General features: G+C 38.5%; 1 protein-coding gene across 5 annotated transcripts in view; it reads left to right on the forward strand.

The window, feature by feature from the left end:
- LOC121876850 overlaps positions 1–21,879 on the forward strand; it is a 242,024-nt gene that overhangs the window by 129,249 nt on the left and 90,896 nt on the right. For all 5 annotated transcript variants that reach the window (XM_042382317.1, XM_042382312.1, XM_042382314.1 and 2 more), the window contains 2 exons: positions 6,042–6,202; positions 6,743–6,827. In XM_042382317.1, the coding sequence (XP_042238251.1) occupies positions 6,042–6,202; positions 6,743–6,827 (246 nt within the window). The remainder of the gene's footprint in view (positions 1–6,041; positions 6,203–6,742; positions 6,828–21,879) is intronic.

The following is a 21,879-nucleotide window of genomic DNA, read 5'->3' on the forward strand; positions in this document are numbered from 1 at the left end:
TCTGTTAATAAGGAACTTACACAAGTAACCAGAATCTGGAGAGGGGGAGAACTCACTGTACACTATTATGGTTCTTTAACTAAAAGTGAAATAAACTTAAAACTAATTATCCAAATAACTGGAAAAAGCAGATGGCTCAGCTTGAGAAGTAGGTGGCAGTTTAGTTACCTCACGCTTAAAGATGAGAAGGTTTGTGTTATTTGTACTCGGTGCTGGGTGTGCTATCATTGTGCAGTAGAACGGGACTGCTTGTGCTATCGGTACTGGTAGAAAAAAGTGTCACTACTGGTTCCACGACTACTGATTTCTGAAAGAAGCAGTGCTCCTTGTTTCATTACTGAAATAATAGCCCCACTACTACAGTACAGTACAGTATAAGTGTCACTATTCCCAGCACTGTTTATACCATATCCATAAGATGAGAAGGCTTACATTATATATACTGTATCCACATTAAATATGTTTTTTCTATAGATGCACAAGTTTGATACATGTGATTCTTGCAATTTGCATGAAGTGTTATGGTATAACCCCAAGTGTATTGTATAAGTACAGTATTCCATGAGATATGTTAAACCATTGTTATCAGCAAGGCAACCATGACAGAAGAACCTGCAGGTTCCTCTGTCATGGCTGCCCCTTCAGAGGAGAACTCCAAAAGGGAGTAAAGCAATGTACATAGGATAAGAGAATATCAATATTGGAACTAGATTATTGTGGGAAATGGACCCCAAAATATAAATATTATAAGCGTTTTGCTCAATCATGCAAAGTGTGTGATAATTATAGTGTACCTGATTTTGTGTTTCTTTTGTGTTACAGTGTTTTTCTATTATATATAAATACAGTGCAGATACTATGGCAGTGTATTCTTATCATAATATGATACTTAAATTTTTTTTTACCCTAGTGAATCTTTTCAGATTGTATGTTTGTATAACATTGATTGTAATGATGTAACATATACTGTACCTGTAGATATTATTAGAAATCATATCTGCATTAAAAGGTCATTCTGAGAATTATTATACATTATTTTATATTTTTCGTCAGTGTGATCCCAGTCAGTTTTGATCTGATTTTAGCAGTCAACTGTAATTTTGAGATGATGCAGTTGGCATTGCTCTTTGCTGTTTTGAGGCAATGTTGCCCTTTGTTGCTCCTCTTGAAATTTAGGGACACACTTTCCTTCGTATCCTGCAGTGTGCTGTTTGGTGCTGGGGTGTGTTTATCCCTTGTGTTTACTTATGGACTTGTTTTATATGTGAAGCACTTATGCCTTGTCACATGTTGCTTTTGAGAGGTTTTTCTCATAAGTGTTTGCTTTGTTGATGAAACCTTAACAGTGGTTGAACAAACTTAGTGCAAACTTGAAATGCAAATGTCTTACAATCATGGAGTATTATTTTTGTGTGGTACTGCCTCTTTGTACAGTACCCATTTTTGGAGAAAAAGAATCTTTATGATAATTTCTGAATATTCTTGACAAAGGTATTTCGCCTATGTGGTAAGATCTTCTTCTGTTTGTGTGATGCTGATCAATACAAAAGTGAAAGAGTAGTGGCTTTACCACATACAGTATATGCAGAGCTCTGTAATATAAACGAGGTATATTGATCTGCCCAGCTCCTGATGTATGCCAGGTGTTTGTGTCTGGGTATCTCAAAAACACCTGCTGTAATCTTATATGCTACAATAGCATTGTCCTTTTCCTGACCTTTTGACATCTCACCTTGCAAAGTTAACTTTGACATTTAAGTCTGCTGTAAAGGTCATGTCAACAAAATGTTTTGTATCTTTTTTAAACTTGTATAGACAATTTTCATCTGGATTTCTGGCACATATGAAAGGGCACAGGTCACAAGTTTACCTAACCTAAGTTATATCCTTTACCCTGTTCAGTAATCTGATGAAAAACTGTGCAAGCTCAAATCTTCAGCAAAATAATGTAGATCTATGTTGTGTGGATGATATTAGTGGTGATAAATTTATCATCCCATGTGGGTTACATAATGGTACAGTACATGATAATTATGTAACCCTTATGGTCATATATAATGTACTGTACTACACTTTGAGACTCTTGGTAACTCGGGAATGTATTGTTAAAGGGATAATCTGAAAATTTTATATCTGATGTAGATAGTTTTCATCATTTAGTTGTTAGTGGTGAGTGATGCCATGAAAATGATGGTCAAAATAATTATTTGATGTGCCAATTTACAACCTGTTAGCTGACAGAGGTGTGTAGTGTATCATCTTACATGTCTGAGGATGAAAAATGGTGTAGTTGATAACTTTAAGTTTAGAAGTTTTATAAAGATTTTTAAGCCTAATATTTTTAAAGATTCCTTTGGTCCTTATCCAGTTTACAAAACTTCAGCATAGTGGGCACACCCTTAGCCCTGAGTGTGGTAGACAAGTGAAGGTGTTATGTACTATAGTTGTATAGTGTATAACCTGTGGTACAGTACAGAACTTCTCAAGAACCCTCACCTGTATGAAAATGGGAAATTTAATAAGTTCTCATAACACAGGAAATGGAAATAATTACTGGGTTCTTTAGATGTTAATAAGTTTATTTGTAAATGTGAGAGCATTACAGAGTCTTCATAAGTGGTGCAGTGTTATGATTCTGTGACACAATGAAATTTACACTAATACAGTAAATGCAGTGTCTACAGTTGCATAAAACTTAAACTACTTTTAGCATATAGTAAGTAACCTTAATCCTTAAATAAGCATGTCATATATATATATATATTTATATATATATATACATATATATATATATATATATATATATATATATATATATATATATATATATATATATATATATATATATATATATATATATATATATATATATATATATATATATATATATATTTATATATAATCAATTATATAAAAAGCTAAGCTTTTATTTGATGCTTTTTTGGCAGGATTAATTATATTGCAACCCTTCCCTTAGCTTTAGCTGGAGTTAAGACAGCATAAGGTAACATCTCTGGAAACATCGCCAACTAATCAGCAACCATTGAACATGTTATGTGCTTACAGCTTTGAATCAATGTACTGTATCTTCTGTGTATGGAAGAACCAATAACCAGTTTTGTCATTTATTATGTTCAGCCTCTGTATATGGCTTAGGAGGTGCTTGTTTAAAAGTCCTCCAGTCCTAATAGGTCCCAACTTAACCATTATGATTGAGACCCAGGCCTAGTAGTTTGGTTAGGTTAAGTTAGGGCTAATAGGACTGGGGGCCATTTGACCTGCAATCAGCTTGAAATGGAATGGGAGGGTTTTGTGGGTGTCCATTTATCTTCTGTATGTTAAAGTTTTCATGTGAGCTGTACCTGTACTATCTAGACACTGAAAATATCACATCTTTTGTAATACACCATCACAAAGTTATCAAAAGAGTGTAACTGTGGAGTGATGTCTCTCTCTCTCTCTCTCTGTGACCCTTAACCCCTCTTCAATAATCCAACCCTAAGGATTTTTTCACACCATTGCCAAAGTCTTAGGGTTGGTAGGTTTGTGCAGCTCACACTGAAAACTCATTCAAGGAGATAGTTGTCAGTGTAGGGTTTTGTGTGGCCATGATGTATGACCTTTACATAATAAATTTGAATTTGGGATATATTTTGCATGCCATTTCTGGGAGATTTAAGGTGCCAGGCTTTTGCTGCTAATATCAATAACCCATTTAAGAATATAATCATGCAGCGCTCTTGTTTTATTATACTATATAAATAATCTTTGACCTGGGAAATTGTTCCCTGTGCTTTATCTCTGAAACATTTATACCAGTCATCAAACTTTCACTAGAAATTCATTTAGGTGTAGTTGTGTAACACTTTTAAAGTGACATACAACTTTTTCACAGTAACTTTGACCTGATCCATTCTGTACACTTGTAGACTGAGTCAGTATTAAGACTCTTGCATGCATTACCACAAACTCCCAACAGGACATACTATCAAACATTAGATTTTGTGTACTATTTGATCTGTGACATTTGCTCCATGACTGTGACCTGTGAGATGATTACACACACCATTACTGAGAGCGGACTACAGTATATTCTGCTGTGTCGTTGATTTTATTCCTTTGATATGTGAACTGGCAGGAAACCAATTATGGTGTGTGTGTGTGTGTGTGTGTCATTTGATCAGGTTAGCTTTGAAACTATAAAGTGGAGAGGCCTGGGATATTATTTTAATTATGATTAATGCTGGAATTATTGCCTCAATATAATTGGATTGATTGGATGTACTGTACCACTAAGGTCTTAAGCCTCATGTATCGTGAAGAGATGAAGGTATATATTGTTTGTGATTGAAATTTGTTCTGGTACCTGTAATGTGTGATGTGTGTGTTAGTGTAAAACATTTGGCTAGCATACTGAGGGGGACCTGATGGAAGGAGAGGGATGTGTGATGTAAGATGGAGGAACATGAACTGTATACTGTAGTGAGTTTAAGATACATTACTCAGTGTCTTCTGATCACATTTACAGCTCTGTGAGGATCATGTTAGAGATTATTTTGGTGTAATCTTATACAATATTTATTTATGATGCAGATTTATGTTATTTTTGCTCCAGTAATAATTTTATAACAGCTTAATGTAATGATGCTTTCTGATTATTCACTTGAATAGTCTTCATTTGTAAAAAAACATACGAACTAATACTTGTTTTGTTAAGGGAGATATACTATACTCTACATATTTCTTGTCAATAACAGACACAAGTTGTGATTGCTGTTTGTGTGTAACTGTAGGAAGGTGATAGTTTAAGGATTTTGTTATGCATTTACAGTACATTACACCTGTATGCTATCTTAATTCATGTTAGGCAGGTTGTTATTCATTCCAGATACTGTATGTTGTATACTGTAAGTGTCTCAACTGTACCACTACTCTGGATTCAACTAATCCTTCACATTTATGGGGTTGTCACTGTTTGAATGCACACAATCACTTCTCTTAGTTTGTATGCCAAATTTTAATGTGCTTTTGCATGTTTCAGCTTAAAGCCACACGATTTAACATTAATCTTCTTGCACTCATTTCATGCCTGAAGCTGTGTAATAAAAAACTTTCAAATTCTGTCTTTGTAAAATGTATCCTAGGTACTGTTCATCTGTTAGTCTGCATGACAGGATTACAGACTAAGTGTTGACTATTTGCCTGTAAGTATGTAATGTTCTGTACTGTACTTCATTCCTCATGTTATTCAGTGAGGCATCAGGGTGATTTAGTAACCATGAATCTGTTACTCAGCAAGATGTTGTTTGTGGCCCAAATGCTACGAGTACACATTGAGAGTCCATATCTAATAACAAAGACTATTGGTATTTATGTTCCAGTGATGTTGGGGATAATCTGTTCATTGTTCTTCTCCCCCATATTACCACAGCATCTGAATACATTCCAGCTTAGAATGAATATCTACATAAAGAAGGATTAATTACAGTACTGTATCCCCTATAAATGTAACTCACCGTAGAATATATTGTATGTAAATGTAGTTGAAGTAGAAAATGGAGACTGGTGGGTCTATGGTCATCTTTTCCTTTTATACATAATGATCACTCATGCTAAGAGTATACAACTGCAGCATTATTATTTGGCTGGATTACCTGTGAGACTTTTCAGCCTTCCCATTCATGTCCATATTTATGCTCAGTAGTACCTGTTGTGTTTATGGAACTCTGATGTTGCTGTGACTGAACATTGCACTTGAAGAACATGCAGAATAATGAATCAGGTAACATTTTGTGCAGTCCTAGTATCTATCTAATATTTAGCTAATAGCATTGCTACAGCTTAATATGTAATTAAAGAAGTGAAGCTGCTGGTCCCTGTAATGCTCTCTGATACACATGACAACATTTACAGCTTTTATCATCATCACTGAAGCATGATGGTAAGTGTAAGAATTACCCTAAACAAGACAAATTTCATGATTATTATAAATATATTTTCTTGTGTAAATATTATTAGACCTTTCATTTTCTGTTCTATAGCACACTTTAGTGTCACCAAGCGGCAGCAGTCGCAGTGGTCGGCGTAGTGGTGATGTTACTCCTGTTGAACATCAGACAGGTGAAGATGTTTACCACACATGGCATGCAGGGGCACCGCATCCCAGTATGCAGCCAAGAAATCGTGCTCCTGATAGCAGCAGGTAAGACTGATGAACTTAGCTACTCACTTTTTCAATGTAGATAACTTTTGATTTTGCTGTAAACACTACGTATTTGTCTGTGTTAGTCAGTTTCCTACATTCGGAGCTTCCTGCTATGACTCATCTGTCACCCATATGTTCCTCTTCCCTCAGGTGAAGAACAATCAGTGTTTCTTTGCTCTTTCCCAAATTTGTTGATAATTGATCCCAGTAAAAATGTGTAAATATGGAAAGAGAATGGAGTTATCTCAATAGTATGAGTGAAGACATTGTTATAAAACTAAGCCTCCAGTTTTCGAAATGATGCAGAATTGAGTAACTGAAGTACAGTACAGTAATTGTAATAATTATTCACAACAAAGATGATCTCTGTGTGAGAAGAACTGAACAACGAGACATTTTATAAACAAACTTGGGATGTTGCTGTGTAAAATATTTTAGATTGCTTTTCTCTTTCCAGTATTAAAAAGAAATATCAGCTAATGCAGTTAATTCTACATTGATCTGTTACTAAATTATATATTAATTTTTCTTCCTCAGAACGGGTCTATCTAAAGTTATGGAATTATTTAGAAGTCATCGTGGAGAGTCAACTGAAGAGAGGCAGCGGAGGAAGAGCGGAGGAGTGAGTACACTGATTTACTTTTAGACGGTAAAATCCAAAAGATTGACATAGTGCAGCACAGTATATTGTTTATTTTAGAATACAGTAGTTAGTGATTTATGATGCTTTATGTAATAATTTTTTATGTTTGTATTACTGTACTGTATATCATTTATAAATGCAATAGATATAATCAGGAAAAAATATTGCAGTACAGTATTCATTTACAGGTATTTTAAATTATAAAGTGTTCTTTTTTATATCTTCTGGATTTTACCGCACTGTTACTTTTTCTATATAACTGCATTTCCGATCGTTGCTTGGGTCAGCGTGTGAGAAGAAGTTTGGTAAGTCTCTTGTGTATGACCCGCAAGGTACAGTATAATGATTATGATATCTTGTATCTTTCTCCTGATGCAGTTGAACCAGATAGTGATGATAATTAATACCAAATATCTCCAAATATCCTCGTTTGTGTACATTTATTGGTCAATTACCATAGACCTTAAACAAGAATATTATTTTATATCCTTGAAGAAAAAGTTTAGGAAAAAGTTAGTTAAGTATTTTGCCTTTTTATTTATATATACAGTATATATATTTACTGTATACTGTATTCATATGGTCTTTGGTAGCTATTCCATTCAGTATTACCTGGGAGTCTCATCAGAAATCTGTAAAAAGTTACACAGTTTTTAATTACAAATATCAAAGGTGAGGTGAACAATATCGGTATTCTGCCTTTGTATGTTTAAACCAAAGAGTTGTTTTCACTTATAGATCTGGGAATGCATCTAGAGGTGAAAGCCATTAATAGTACAGTACAGTACGGTATCTGAAAAAAAGCTTATCAGTGAATTTTTGTTTTCAAATACTTGTACCATGTTCAGGTGAAGATGTTTACCACACTTGGCATGCAGGGGCACTGCATCCCAGTATGCAGCCAAGAAATTGTTCTCCTGAACAATTTACTGGCCTGAATGTAAATTTAGTACAGTATTTAGCGAGATATGAAAATTATGGGAAAATCTGGTAGAAAAACTTTAGAAACATGATTTTTTTTTCCATATATGATGACCATTAATACCCAAAGGGAGGGATGAGTAATATAGACAACTTATGGATTTGGGGGAATTTTTTAAAGAGTTTTTTATACTATGGATGATATGAGACAATACATAATTGACCCATTTGGGGTCATATTTACTGGTAATGGCAAAAATTGATGTCCAGTGGATAACACAAGACTAATCTTAAAGCTCATAGCCAATTAACTCCTTGCGTATGGGCCCTCCTCTGATCCGAGTAGAATTATCTGGCATTAGGCAAATAAGATATTAAAAGTAGCATCCCTGTAGTGAAGGGGTTAAGTACACAGCTATGTAATATTTACCTTTAGGATGAGTTAGTTAGTGGCAGTTTAGCATTGCTGTTTTCTGGTTATGACAATGATGTGTCTTCAGTCTCTCCCTCCCAGTCCTGTAATGCGAGGATTCATGGTATTGTCAAACACTTTGGTGAAGATATAGAAATGAAGTTAATTTTTATGAGAACTGTTGAGGTTAAGGAGATTCGTGTTACCTCAATACTTATGTTTGATATCACTTAAAAAAACCACTTAATATTGCTGTGCTGCATAGATGATGTTATTTGATTATAAAATGTTAAATAGATTGTACTGTCGCTTGTGATGATTAGGAGCCCCCACTTATTTCACCTGATGATTAAATACCCTATTGTTAACATAACCTAACTTAACCGAACTTAACCTAACCTCCCACATTTAACATTAGCGTGTTAAATCATCATGTGAAATAAGCAGTAGTTCTTAAATCTTCATGGGAGCCAATACAGGTACCGTATATACTGCACTGGCATGCAAAACGACCATTGAAGCTTCAAAAAATTCCCCCCAAAACTGTGGTGTCACGTAAGATCAAAAAGTACAGGTAGATGATAAAATGGATATGCAGATGAAGAACTTTGGTCCTGGATAGAGCAATAAGTAAAACATTTTAAGTCCATTAATTTGTCACTGGCTCAGAATGTTGCTACTGTCAGTGGTGTTTGTAATATTTTGACCAAATATTGTTTTGGTACGTATTAAACATAACGCCCCTTTTTTTTTCCTTTTTTTTCATAAAAAATCAAGTTTACAAGGCTACAATTTGATTTTTTTGTTACAGTATCTAAAAAATTTGTATAATGCTTCTTCAGAGAATATTTGGCTTAGATATAGATTGACACACACATACAGTACTGTATACAGTAATATACAGTAGCGGTATTAGCTTAATTCAGATTATTCCTATTTACCTAATGGTCACCGACTAGAGGTGGCTATGACGAGGGAAGGAGGCCAGTGACCTTTGTAGGATCCCTCCATTGTTCTTGATAATTTTGTCAAGGCCTTTTTTGAAGCCCAGTACTGTTTGTGATTCCACAGCTTGAGCTTGTAGACCATTCCATTGGCCTACTACCCTGGCCTACTACCCTCTGTGTGAAAAAGTACAGGGTAATTCATTATGTTAGTTCTGCATGATAACTTGGTGTGCTTGTGGTTATGTCCCTTCGTGCTGGTGATGCGTGACATCATGAAGAAGTGGCTCGGTTTCACGTTTTCCATCCCTTTTAGGATTTTGATTATTTCAATGGGATCTGCCATAGTGTGCCTTGTCTGAAGGGTTGTTAGTCTAAGGCCCACAGTTTTCTTGGATAATTGAGATGACGTAGTTCCGTAATTATCGTAGTTGTTCTGTGTTGTACCTTTTCTAGGGATGTTAGGTTTTCCTGGAGGTAGAGGTTTCCATGTTTGTGTACAGTGATCCAAACTGGGACATACACGAGATAAGTACAGTTGAAGGAGCATTTTCCTATCTTTGTATGGGGTATTCAAAGGTACGCTTTATAGTTACCAAATCTTGGTTTGCTTTTCACACTGCTGCCCTCACTTGTTGCATCACCTTCATTGAACAATCTATCACAACACCTAGATCTTTCTCCTTATCGACAGTACTCAGGAAGGTGTTTTTATCAAAGTAGTTGTGATTAGAGTTGTTTTATCCTATGTGTAGGATCTTGCATTTTGTAATGTTTAAGTTAAGCATTTGCCTGTCACAAGACCATTTGAATAGTTCATGCAGGTCTTTCTGCATTGTTGTGACATTGTCTTGACTTGTTACCTTCCCAAATGCAAATTTGACAATGTGTTCTCGATAAGTTTTCATCAATGTCATTTATTGTACAGTATGTAGAACATAAACAGGATGGATCCAAGGATAGAACCTTGTGGTACTTCACTGAGAAACTTTTTCCATTCAGAATGTATTCCAGTTATTACCATTCTTTGTTGCCTGTCTTCTAGCCAGTTGTTAATCCACTTCAAAATCTTGCCTGTGAAGCAGGCTCGTCAAGCATGTGAAAATAGGTTCTAAACCAGCTTGTTTATCTTTATTTTTTTTGTATGATAATGCTGATAAGAGTTTCATAGTGGTGCTTTAGCTGAAACTCATGCTTCATAATTTTATTTCATCGTATTTTCCTTCTTGGTGTGCTCTTAAGAGAACCTTGTATCAACACATGACACTCACGTACTCAACCAATAAGGTGAAACAGTGGTGACCGTATTTTTAATTTTGTACACACAGTAAGTGATAAAGTGTCGTGAAGGAAATTCATTTGTTAAGATTGGATAGCCTTGAGCAACAGGAGGTAGACAGGAAATACCACAAAAGAAAGATGGGAGAACACCTTTTAAGATTACCTTACCTCATTTTCTGTTTAAAATACAGTACCTTTATAACTATTGGACATAAGCAGTGGTTTGTAATTTTAAACTCTGGGCACAGATTGACTTAACATATGAATAGCCAGGTAAAGGTAAGGTAAGTTGGAGCTAGAAAAGTAGGTACAGTACTGTATAACATTCAGTGATGAGTGCCAGCAATATATATCCTTGGTGACTGGGGAAAAAAGTCACAATTTTGGCAAGGTTTGGTAAGGTGACTTTCCCCCCCAAAAAAACTGTACTGAATGATATGGGGCATGGAAGTGGAGGATGGAGGTTTTTTTTTTTTCTGGGGGAACTTGAAGATGTAATTGAGGAAATAGATAGAAGGGAGGAACTCATAGTACCTTTATACTGGAGTTGATATTAATAGAGAAATAGGTGAGAGAATGATTATATGCCTCTTAATCAATTCCTCATGGATGTTTTTACCCAAACCTAACATAAACATTTGAGTGGGATGGCAAAAATAGCTTAAAACAGACGATCATCCAGAGCAGTGGTTCCCAACCTTTTTGAACTCGCGACCCTTTTCTCAAAACCCCGAAACACACGCGACCCACGCGACCCCCTGCCATCAGCCATTTCAGTTTTACAAATTTTTCTGAGAAGGAAAGGGGAAAAAAGAGAAAACAATCATTAATTCATCAATGTTGTGCCTACTCCACCGGCACAACATTATGTTGTGTGTTCTAGGTTACTGGCGTATCACTGAAATGAAAGTTTTGGTAATGTTCCTGCTGATGTACTAAGTTCTTCTCCCAAAGCTACCAAGTTCTCCCAAGGTTTCTAGACCCCCCAGCCAACCCTCCGCGACCCCCTGGGGGGTCGCGACCCACAGGTTGAGAACCCCTGATCCAGAGGGAAATGTGGGATGACACCGACTGGTTAGAGAGCATTTGGTCCAGGGAAGAGAACCGGCAGTATGTGTTAAGCTTTAGGTCTGACTGCACCAAAATACCTAAAAAAACCAGTACAGTTTATCTGCTCCTGATAGAATGGTTATGATAAGGAGAAAATGTAAGACAGGGTGAATGAGGAGGTTAGTTGCTGGTATGTGTGATATATAATGTGACACTACAGTTTTGAGTACTGGGAGTCTTGAGATAACCACTACCCCTGTACTGAGAAATATAAACGATAAAGGAGAAGGATTGGAGGTGAGAAACTAAGGAAGATATATGTGAGATTAGTAATGGTTGATGGTGTTCAGAGGCTAGATTGAAGGTGAAATATCTCTGAAGAAGTACTTAAAGAATATCTTTCCTTCAGACACCTTCAGATGTGGGAACTAGAGATAAGATACAAAACACAGAAACAGTTAGGTGGAGTGAAGAAGTGAAAGGTGTGACTGATAAAGAGACTATTTCCTGTTGAAGTTCCCTGAATAATATGGAAAGAAGTGAAAGAATGAGGAAAAACTAGATGATATGAAGGTTTGGGAAGGAGGTTAATCAGTGAATAGTAAATTAAAACAGGAAAGAGTCAGTTGTGTGTGTGTGGCGGGGGGTTGAGGACTTGAGATAGATTAAAATGAGGTAAAGAGAAAAAGGATGTATAGGACACTCGTGAATTAGTAGATGTGGTTAAGGAGGTGAGGAGTGAAGGAGAAGAAGCAGTTACCAGAGTCAGGAAAGTGTGGATGGCTGTGTCTTATACCTCAGTATATTACCCAAGAGAACCAGTGTAGGATATTTTTATTATGCTCAGAGACAGACATGAAACAAAACTGCTTGAATTCATGAACACAACCACGCTTATTTACACTTCCTCCAGTTACCAGGCTCGTACAGTAACTCACACGGACTAGGGTGCCACAAAATAAATCCACTTCAGTAAATATACCGGTAAGTGTGATACGCTGATGAGTAGTTAGGAGGGTGGAGATGAAAAGTGGTTACATCATCACCATCATCATTTTACGGCCATTTTCCACGTTTACATAGGTCAGCCATGATTACTTGAATGGCGTGATCTCTTGCAGCCTCTCTCGTCAGGTTCTCTACTTTGATGTCATGTATCACAAATTTCTCCCCATATCATTCTACCTAGACCAATTCCCCTGACACTCTTCCTTTCTACATTTAAACTTGTGCATCTCTTGGCCTAAACAGTCTTCTATCTATACACAAAACCTCGATAATAGTGTACTGTTACTCTCCATAACCAGCCGCCCTTTTAGCTGTGATGGAGATTTTACAATACCTAGTTGTTAAGTGTGAAAGAGAGTATTAGTTCCAGTGCCAACAAGAAACTTTCCAGGGCTATTAATTTGAGTAGTTTTAATGATAGTTGGCTGGCAGACAGTGGGTGAACTTATGTTACTTAAGAATTATGTTAAGTGTGTGCGTGAATAAGGGCCTCAGGCAGTTGTTTACCATCTCTGATGTGTGAGAATATGGCATGAGATCATTTGTGAGAGATATACATGAGCCAGTCTATCCTAAGACCTTTGGGTAGGTTAGGTTAGTTGGGTTTTTGTAACCATTTGTAATTGATTTTATGCCATAGTCTTACACAATGGAGATATTAGACACTATTGGACGGTCTTATTCACGTGCTTATTTTACATTATAGGTACAGTACTGTTACTGTAATTCTTAGGTTCATACTATGCTCCTTCTGTCACCTCATTATGACTGGAAACACATAAGTTAATAATCCTGGAAAGTTTAATACAGTACTCAAAAATAAGATACAAGTACAGTACTTTAGTAATATATTTGGCCTCCATTCCTTCTAATACTGTACTGATTGTTTGACTGCTCATACACACGGGTGGGGTGGGGTGGGGTAGGGTGGTGGGTTCTCAGCCTCAGGTCATTGCACAACCTCCAGAGTTGCTCTCCACCACTGGGGTACAGTACAGTATACAATGATATGAACAACCACATGACTTAAAATGTTATGTTTGTTGTTGCTCTGTGTTTACTGTATATGTGTATATCTTGCCTCGTGGTGTGACCCATTGACAACATGGCTGCGGTGTTGATCACATGTTGCCACACTCGCCAAATACCCCGTAGATAAAAATTTTGTGGATCGCCTGATGACTAAGCCAGCCCCCCCCTCCCCACACACACACATAGCCTTTTCCACCTGATGATTAAACACCCTAATTCTACCTGGCGGGGGGGTGATTTGATTAGCGTGGTTAATCTTTAGTGAAATAATCGAGGCTAATGTTCAGGAGATTTTTTTCATTTATTTGGGTTTTTTGGGGGAATAGGTTGGTTGCTGCAAGGGACAGTATCTGTGTTTGTAAAAGGAGATATTTAATTACAATTTACCATCTGTTAGAGGTAAAAGTTTCAAGGATTATTTACTGTGTATGGTATATAGTATATATTAATGTTGGCGATAGTAGAGCATAATGACTGGCCGAATTGTCTTACCATTCAGGATGTGCAGTACAATATACACTATAGACAATGCAGGTATACAGTGTACATAGACCGTGAAGGTATACTGTATAAACAAAGATAAATGGTAAGACAATTTGGCCAGTCATTACGCTCTACTATCGCCAACATTAATCTTGATAGTAAGGGAAGCATGAAGTATATACCATTACAGCTAAACACAACATAAGGACCACCAAAACTAAACCTAAACTCTCTGAATGTGGAGTAAAGTTCAGGCTGGCATGACTCAGGGTGACTGTAATTTATGAATTCAGTCGTGGTACACTGGCAGGCCAGTTTAGGCTACCTGTATTATGAAAGTGACCGGGGGTGATGCAGGCAGCATGCACAAATGTGTGATGAAAATCTTACGTGCATTACCTGGTGATGAATTGTATATAGTTGACTCAGTTTTCATTATTTTTTCATCTAAGTTTTTTTTTTCACTTTTCTGCATAGACACGTTATTAATTGCCAGTTTTGCCTCCGGTCTGATTATCTCCTATGGATTCTTAGTTCGGAGCACCTGAAGCTTAGACAACCCAGCTTATTTCACATGTAAATTAACCTCTCAATTTTACATAGAGGAGTTAGCTTTAGGGTGATTATTCTTGAGGTGAAATAAGCTGGGGGGTATCTAATCTTCAAGTGATCCCTAAGATTTCACTACATTTTCACTTAACATTGTAAAGTTAGTTGAACACACACACACACACACACACACACACACACACACCTTCAATAGATAGGATGTTGAGAGTTTGACAGTGAATGTGTGTAAATGTCCACCCGATAAACAGCAAAGAACATTGTTTACTAGAATAATGTTATTCATTTGATTGGGAATTCATCATATGTACAATACAAAAAAATTCTTGACGAGGTTAAACATTATTATTATTGGCCCTGGTGTGTGTGTGTGTGTGTGTGTGTGTGTGTGTGTGTGTGTGTGTGTGTGTGTGTGTGTGTGTGTGTGTGCGTTAAAGCTAAATCTTTTTATTTTTCTTCTCATTTTTTTCCCTTTCTTCTGTTTTATTCTTCCATCACTTATATTTCTGCATCGCACTTTCCCCTCCCTCCTCTTTCCCGTACACTGTGGAACCCGCCGTCTGGGTCTTGCTAGTACAGTACAATAGAATGGTTTGTATTGGTGTAACTAAGACATTGCTCAAGAGAGATTCTCAGCAACAGCGAGTGTCTTTCCACTGTGGGAGGGGTGCAGCGATCCGTGTGTGAGAACGACCCGATTCTGACCAGTTTGTCAATGTAGGTTGGGCAAGACAAGGCATTCTGGTGGTGGTAGATAAGTGTTGATAATGTGGGGAGAGAGAGAGAGAGAGAGAGAGAGAGAGTTTGATGCATAAATGTTGACAAAAACAAAGTGTTTATAAATAATTGGAGTGTGTGTGTGTGTGTAAGGGTGTGCCTGCATGCGTGTGTGTGCGTGTATTTTTCACCTGACTGTGCGCTCACACACACACACACACACACACACACACACAAATAAATACGACCCCACACACACACACACACACACACACACACACATAAATACATACCCCACACGCACAAAACACACACACACTCACACGTACGTCATGCATTCTCCCCCCACACACACACACTGGCTCCCCTCGGTCGCCTCCCCACCACTGTTGGATGAGCGCTTCTCGTGGCAAGAGGTGAGGGGAGGTGATGCAAGCTCTCTCTCCCTTGGCCCCACCGCACACTCCTCCGCCCACCTCCTCTTGTTTACCAGCGGCTAGCCCAGGAAGTGATACACACGCCTTATCTCACACTCTCAGAACTCCCTTGTGCATTTATCAGTGTTTTAGTGTTACAAGGTGAAATAACTTGTTTGATAAAGTTTGCAAAGATAAGAAAAAAAACGTGGAATACATTTTTGGGGGTTTGTTTGGAAGATAATGAAAAAATTGCGGTGGTTTGGAGGAGACTTTTGCAGTGGTGATAGCTGGATGTGTTGTGTTGTACCGGTGCTGAGTTACCGATAAAGATGATAATTATAGTGGACCAGTGTTGGAACATTCGAGACATTGTTATAGCGGTCCACGATAAACAAGCGTTGTAGTAGACCAGGATACTCCAGTGCTGGACCGTGCTATCCAGTCTTACAATGGACCACGATAAACCAGTAACATAAGTGGATCCTGACATCACCCACCAGTGTTGAATTGAGGTAGTCCTGCAGTGTAGTGGTACTCGGTGGAAGGTGACGACACACACACACACACACACACACACACACACACCCACACACACTCACACACACTCACACACACACACACACACACACACACACCTATTTCGGCAAAATAACATAACACCATTTAGTATGTTTTAATATATTTCCAAGATATATTAAGTATATCACGAAGGCTTCTATTTTATATCTCACACAGGCGTATATTTTGGTGTCTTTATCGGGAATATAATTAAGGCGTATGGTGATAATGTTACTAATGCCTATATATCTTATCATGGGTGTTTTTTTTTTCTTATCTTCTCTTTGTCATAAGTTATCTATGGGCGTAAAAAACTTATATACGTTAGAAGATAATGTGCAGTTAATTAATCACTGTTTTGGGGGTATATTGAGATTTTGAAGACGATGGTTTAACCTGTTGTGGACGATGGTTTAACCTGTTGAGGACCATGGTTTAACTGTACCTTGAGGATATTAACTAAGATTATCGTCCTTCAAAGAATTACAGCTTAAACCATTGGCCTTAAAAGACTACAAAGTGTGCGTATGATTCGTCGGGGAGACTAGTGTGAATGTGTGAATGTGTGTGTGTGTGTGTGTGTGTGTGTGTGTGTGTGTGTGTGTGTGTGTGTGTGTGTGTGTGTGTGTGTGTGTGTGTGTGTGTGTGTGAATCACCAGGAAGTGTATAATAATGTATATGAATATCTGGATGAAAAATTAGTCTCTCTCTCTCTCTCTCTCTCTCTCTCTCTCTCTCTCTCTCTCTCTCTCTCTCTCTCTCTCTCACACCACACCGCCCGGCTAATGAATACTCAGCACCTCCCAGACATGCAGAACAATGTGCCACCTTGGGTTTCCTTTTCAATTAAGTTATGCAAATCACAATGACCCAATTCTGCCAGGGGTGGGGAATGTGTGGATTATAAACTCTTGTTAGTCCTCCTGTCGAGATGGTTAGGCCTAAGGGGGGTAGCCGTTTTAGTTGAGTTAAGGCCAAGTTAGCTTAAGTACTCGTCTTTAGGGTAGGGTGTTAGTTGGTGTTGTGGTTAGGTTATGTTGGGTTAGCTTTTGTTGTTAAGTTAGGTTAGCTTATGTTAGCTAAGCTTTTGTTGTTAGGTTAGGTTTTGTTAATAGTTTAGATTAGGGTTTTGTTCATAGGTTAGGTTAGGTTAGGTTAATAAAGAAAACACCAAAGATTAATAGTCGTTTTGGACACGTAGGAATCACGCAAGATCATCATTATTTATACGTGTTAGTAATCTTCCGTGTGATAATAAGGCTCGTAAGATAACTAGTAGTATAATGATCAAGAAAACAGCCTTATTAATACACGATAATAATCTTTCATATGATAGTAAGACTCGTAAGACAGGCGCGTGATCAAGGGGTGTCACATCGCTCTATCAAGGACTCTCTTCAGTGACCTGGTGGTGGCGGTGATGTGCCGCGGGAAGTCACCACACTGATCTGACGGCAGCTGGATAGTGTGGTATATGTTTTTTTTGAGCGTTGAGTTTGCTGTGTGTGTGGGTCGTTATGTGATGTCGAAAGGCAATCTAACCTGACTTGATTTCATATAATGTAATTTAACCTAACCTTTACCTTTACGTAACCTAACCTAACCTAACTCATAATAGAGCTCATTTCTTTGTTATTCTGTCTAGTTATCAGTTACGTTATCAGCCTCATGTTGTTGACTAAAAAATATTATATAAAGGAATTGAAGAGATTGGATTGAATTGAAACAGTTTATTTAGCCAGAAAAATACAGAGTTGAGAACCTGAGCTCTCTTTTAGGCACCTGATATATACTATACAGACGGGTTCATTTGTATAACATAAACAATATAGAGAAAATATTTATAAGAAGGGATTTACACCGACAGGAAAAATGTATACAGGAAATACGAAGACTAAAATGTAATTCCAAGCTTAATTTTTTTTTAATTTTAATCTTGCCAGCTAATTTATTTTGTATTTGATCAACAAGCTTTAAATAATCTTACAAGTTTTCATTATTTTACATTTGAACTTACAGATTTCCATTTATTTTACACTTGAACTTACAAATTATCAAAACAGGTTAATTAGATCAAGTCGGGTCAATAATTATAAAAACAAGTTAGGTTTATTGGTTCAAGTCAGGTCATAAAACATTAGGCAAATTGGATCAAGTCAGGTCGAAAATTACGGAAAAGCAGTCAAATTTGAGGCTTTATTTCTCATTTCAGGGCTCGACAGTACCAGCACCCGACCCGCTCACGGTGCCAAAGTAAATTTAGCTTAAACAGACGTAAACTCACACTAAGGTGCCAACACAAACTTGTCCATAGTGATAACACAATAATAAACTGGCTTCAGATTGACTCGAAATCATAATATACAACTAACGACATTCCAGCCTATTCAGATTGGTTAGGTTAGGTTTTGTTTGGTTAGGATAAGTTTTGGTTAGGATAGGTTTTGGTTAGGTTCGGTGGGTCTTCAATACTAGGTCCTGGCAGCTGTCTTCATCTTGGTTGTCAGGTACGGGCGAGTGAGTGAGTGAGGGAATGAGTGAGCGAGTGAGTGAGGGAATGAGTGAGCAGGTAGTGGTGAGGATGAGTGAGCAGAGTGAGCGGTGAGTGAGCAGGAGATGGTGACTGGTGGAGATGGCGCACTTGATCAAGGAGAGATGGTTTGTGTCCTGGGGAGACGTGTGAGGGTGTGACTCTCTCTCTCTCTCTCTCTCTCTCTCTCTCTCTCTCTCTCTCTCTCTCTCTCTCTGGGTCCACAAATTGACTGATGACGTCACGAGAGGAGGTGATGGGGTGGAGATGATGGAGAGGAGGAGAGGGAGAAAGGAGGAGGGAGGAGGTAATGAATGGTCCAGTGTCCCAGATCTTAAAGAGGCTTGTACTCACTCACCTTTGAGACGCTTTGACTGGGGGGCGATTCAGGTGTCAAGGTTCATCATCATCATCATCATCATCATCATCATCATCATCATCATCAAAGAGTGTATGAGCTGACCTACATACTATATACTGCTGGTGCCGGGGAAAAAAAAGTCGTACTGGCTCTCTGTATTAGGAAGAGTCAGTAAGTGTTATTGATCTGGATGGCTAGCAAGGTCACGAGACGGTTGTATATATTGTCTTGGTGCTTATTGTTATTGGTATATATATATTTTTTTTCTTTTCTTTCGGGTTATTTTCAAATCAGAAAGGAATGTCGGGTCAGACTTGAGAGGGATATGAGGGTCTGTGGTCTTTTACCCAGATCGTGAGAGTCATTCCCGCCACCACTTCGCGTATGTCTGGATTATTCCCGCCACCACTTCGCATGTCTGGATTATTCCCGCCACCACTTCGCGCATGTCTGGATTATTCCCGCCACCACTTCGCGCATGTCTGGATTATTCCCGCCACCACTTCGCGCATGTCTGGATTATTCCCGCCACCACTTCGCGCATGTCTGGATTATTCCCGCCACCACTTCGCGCATGTCTGGATTATTCCCGCCACCACTTCGCACGTATGGATACCCACCACCTTCGCGCATGTCTGGATTATTCCCGCCACCACTTCACTCATGTCTGGATTATTCCTGCCACTTCGCGCATGTCTGGATTATTCCCGCCACCACTTCACTCATGTCTGGACTATTCCCGCCACCATCGCGCATGTCTGGATTATTCCCGCCACCCTTCCTCATGTCTGGATATTCCGCCACCACTTCGCGCATGTCTGGATTATTCCCGCCACCACTTCGCGCATGTCTGGATATTCCCGCCACCACTTCGCGCATGTCTGGATTATTCCACCACCACTTCATGCATGTCTGGACTATTCCGCCACCACATGTCTGGATTATTCCCGCCACCACTTCACTCTCATGTCTGGACTATTCCACTTACCACTTCGCGCATCTGGATATTCCCGCCACCACTTCACTCATGTCTGGATTATTCCCGCCACCACTTCGCGCATGTCTGGATTATTCCCGCCACCACTTCCTCATGTCCTGGACTATTCCGCCACCACTTCGCGCATGTCTGGATTATTCCCGCCACCACTTCACTCATGTCTGGATTATTCCCGCCACCACTTCGCGCATGTCTGGATTATTCCCGCCACCACTTCACTCATGTCTGGATTATTCCCGCCACCACTTCGCGCATGTCTGGATTATTCCCGCCACCACTTCGCCTCTCTCTGGCTATTTCCCATCGCCAAGTTATAACTCGATATCCAGCTCTCAATCTCGACCGAGGGATCTTCACACCGACCCGTTATTGAAGGCCATTGTGTGAGGCCCCGAGAGATTTGTTCTTTCAAGGGTCACACACGTGTCTAGTGGGTGGTCATAATTCATTTTATTTTGTAGTAGTGTAAGTGGTTCAGTTTTGTGCTTCAGTGGTTCAGTTAATGTTTGTGCTTCGGTGGTTCAGTTAATGTTTGTGCTTCAGTGGTTCAGTTAATGTTTGTGCTTCAGTGGTTCAGTTAATGTTTGTGCTTCAGTGGTTCAGTTAATGTTTGTGCTTCGGTGGTTCAGTTAATGTTTGTGCTTCAGTGGTTCAGTTAATGTTTGTGCTTCAGTGGTTCAGTTAATGTTTGTGCTTCGGTGGTTCAGTTAATGTTTGTGCTTCAGTGGTTCAGTTAATGTTTGTGCTTCGGTGGTTCAGTTAATGTTTGTGCTTCAGTGGTTCAGTTAATGTTTGTGCTTCGGTGGTTCAGTTAATGTTTGTGCTTCAGTGGTTCAGTTAATGTTTGTGCTTCGGTGGTTCAGTTAATGTTTGTGCTTCGGTGGTTCAGTTAATGTTTGTGCTTCAGTGGTTCAGTTAATGTTTGTGCTTCGGTGGTTCAGGTAATGTTTGTGCTTCAGTGGTTCAGTTAATGTTTGTGCTTCAGGAGTTTGAATCCTTACTGAAAAATTAAATCAACTTTAATCTGATAATTTAGAAATAAAATGGGATTCTATATCTTCGTTAAAAATTGAATCACCTGAAGATTAGACCCCCAGTTTATTTCACCTGAGGATTAGATTTCTTAATCCTACCTGGGGGGGGGGGTTAGATTAGGTTAGTTTAAGTTAGGTTAGGTTAGTTTTTATTAAGATAATGTTAAGTTACGTCAGTACTGGATACACACACACATACTCTCTCTCTCTCTCTCTCTCTCAGTAAAAATGCATCTTCCACACCCTCGTCACGTTTCTTCCATCAGTTTTCTTCAGCATTCAGTGAAGCTCCTGTCTGTCTGTCTGTCTGTCTGTCTGATCAAGAAAACCCGAGTGACTGAGGGAAATGTGTTGAGATAAGCTGTCTAGTGTGGGTGTCGGTGGGCGGGTATTGGATATGTGGATTTTGGTGTATGTGTGTGTGTGTGGATGTTGGTTTATATTTGTGGGTGTTGGATGTGTGTGTGTGTGTGGATGTTCTTGTATTTGTGCGGATGTTGATGAATATGTGTAGATGTTGGTGTACTATGTGTGGATGTTGTATAGGTGTTTATGTATATACGTATATACAGTATTGTTGTATATACGTATATTCATGAACTCAAAGTCGCTCCCTCAAGAGATATGTTGAAGCGGGAGTTAGTTTATGCTGTTGCTGGTCTGCCTAAAGGTTGTTGCTGGAGGGATACGAGACTTTGAATTATTTATACACTGCGG

This window comes from Homarus americanus, unplaced genomic scaffold (genome assembly GCF_018991925.1).
Source record: "Homarus americanus isolate GMGI-L3 unplaced genomic scaffold, GMGI_Hamer_2.0 scaffold50281, whole genome shotgun sequence".
Classification (NCBI taxonomy): Eukaryota; Metazoa; Arthropoda; class Malacostraca; order Decapoda; family Nephropidae; genus Homarus; species Homarus americanus.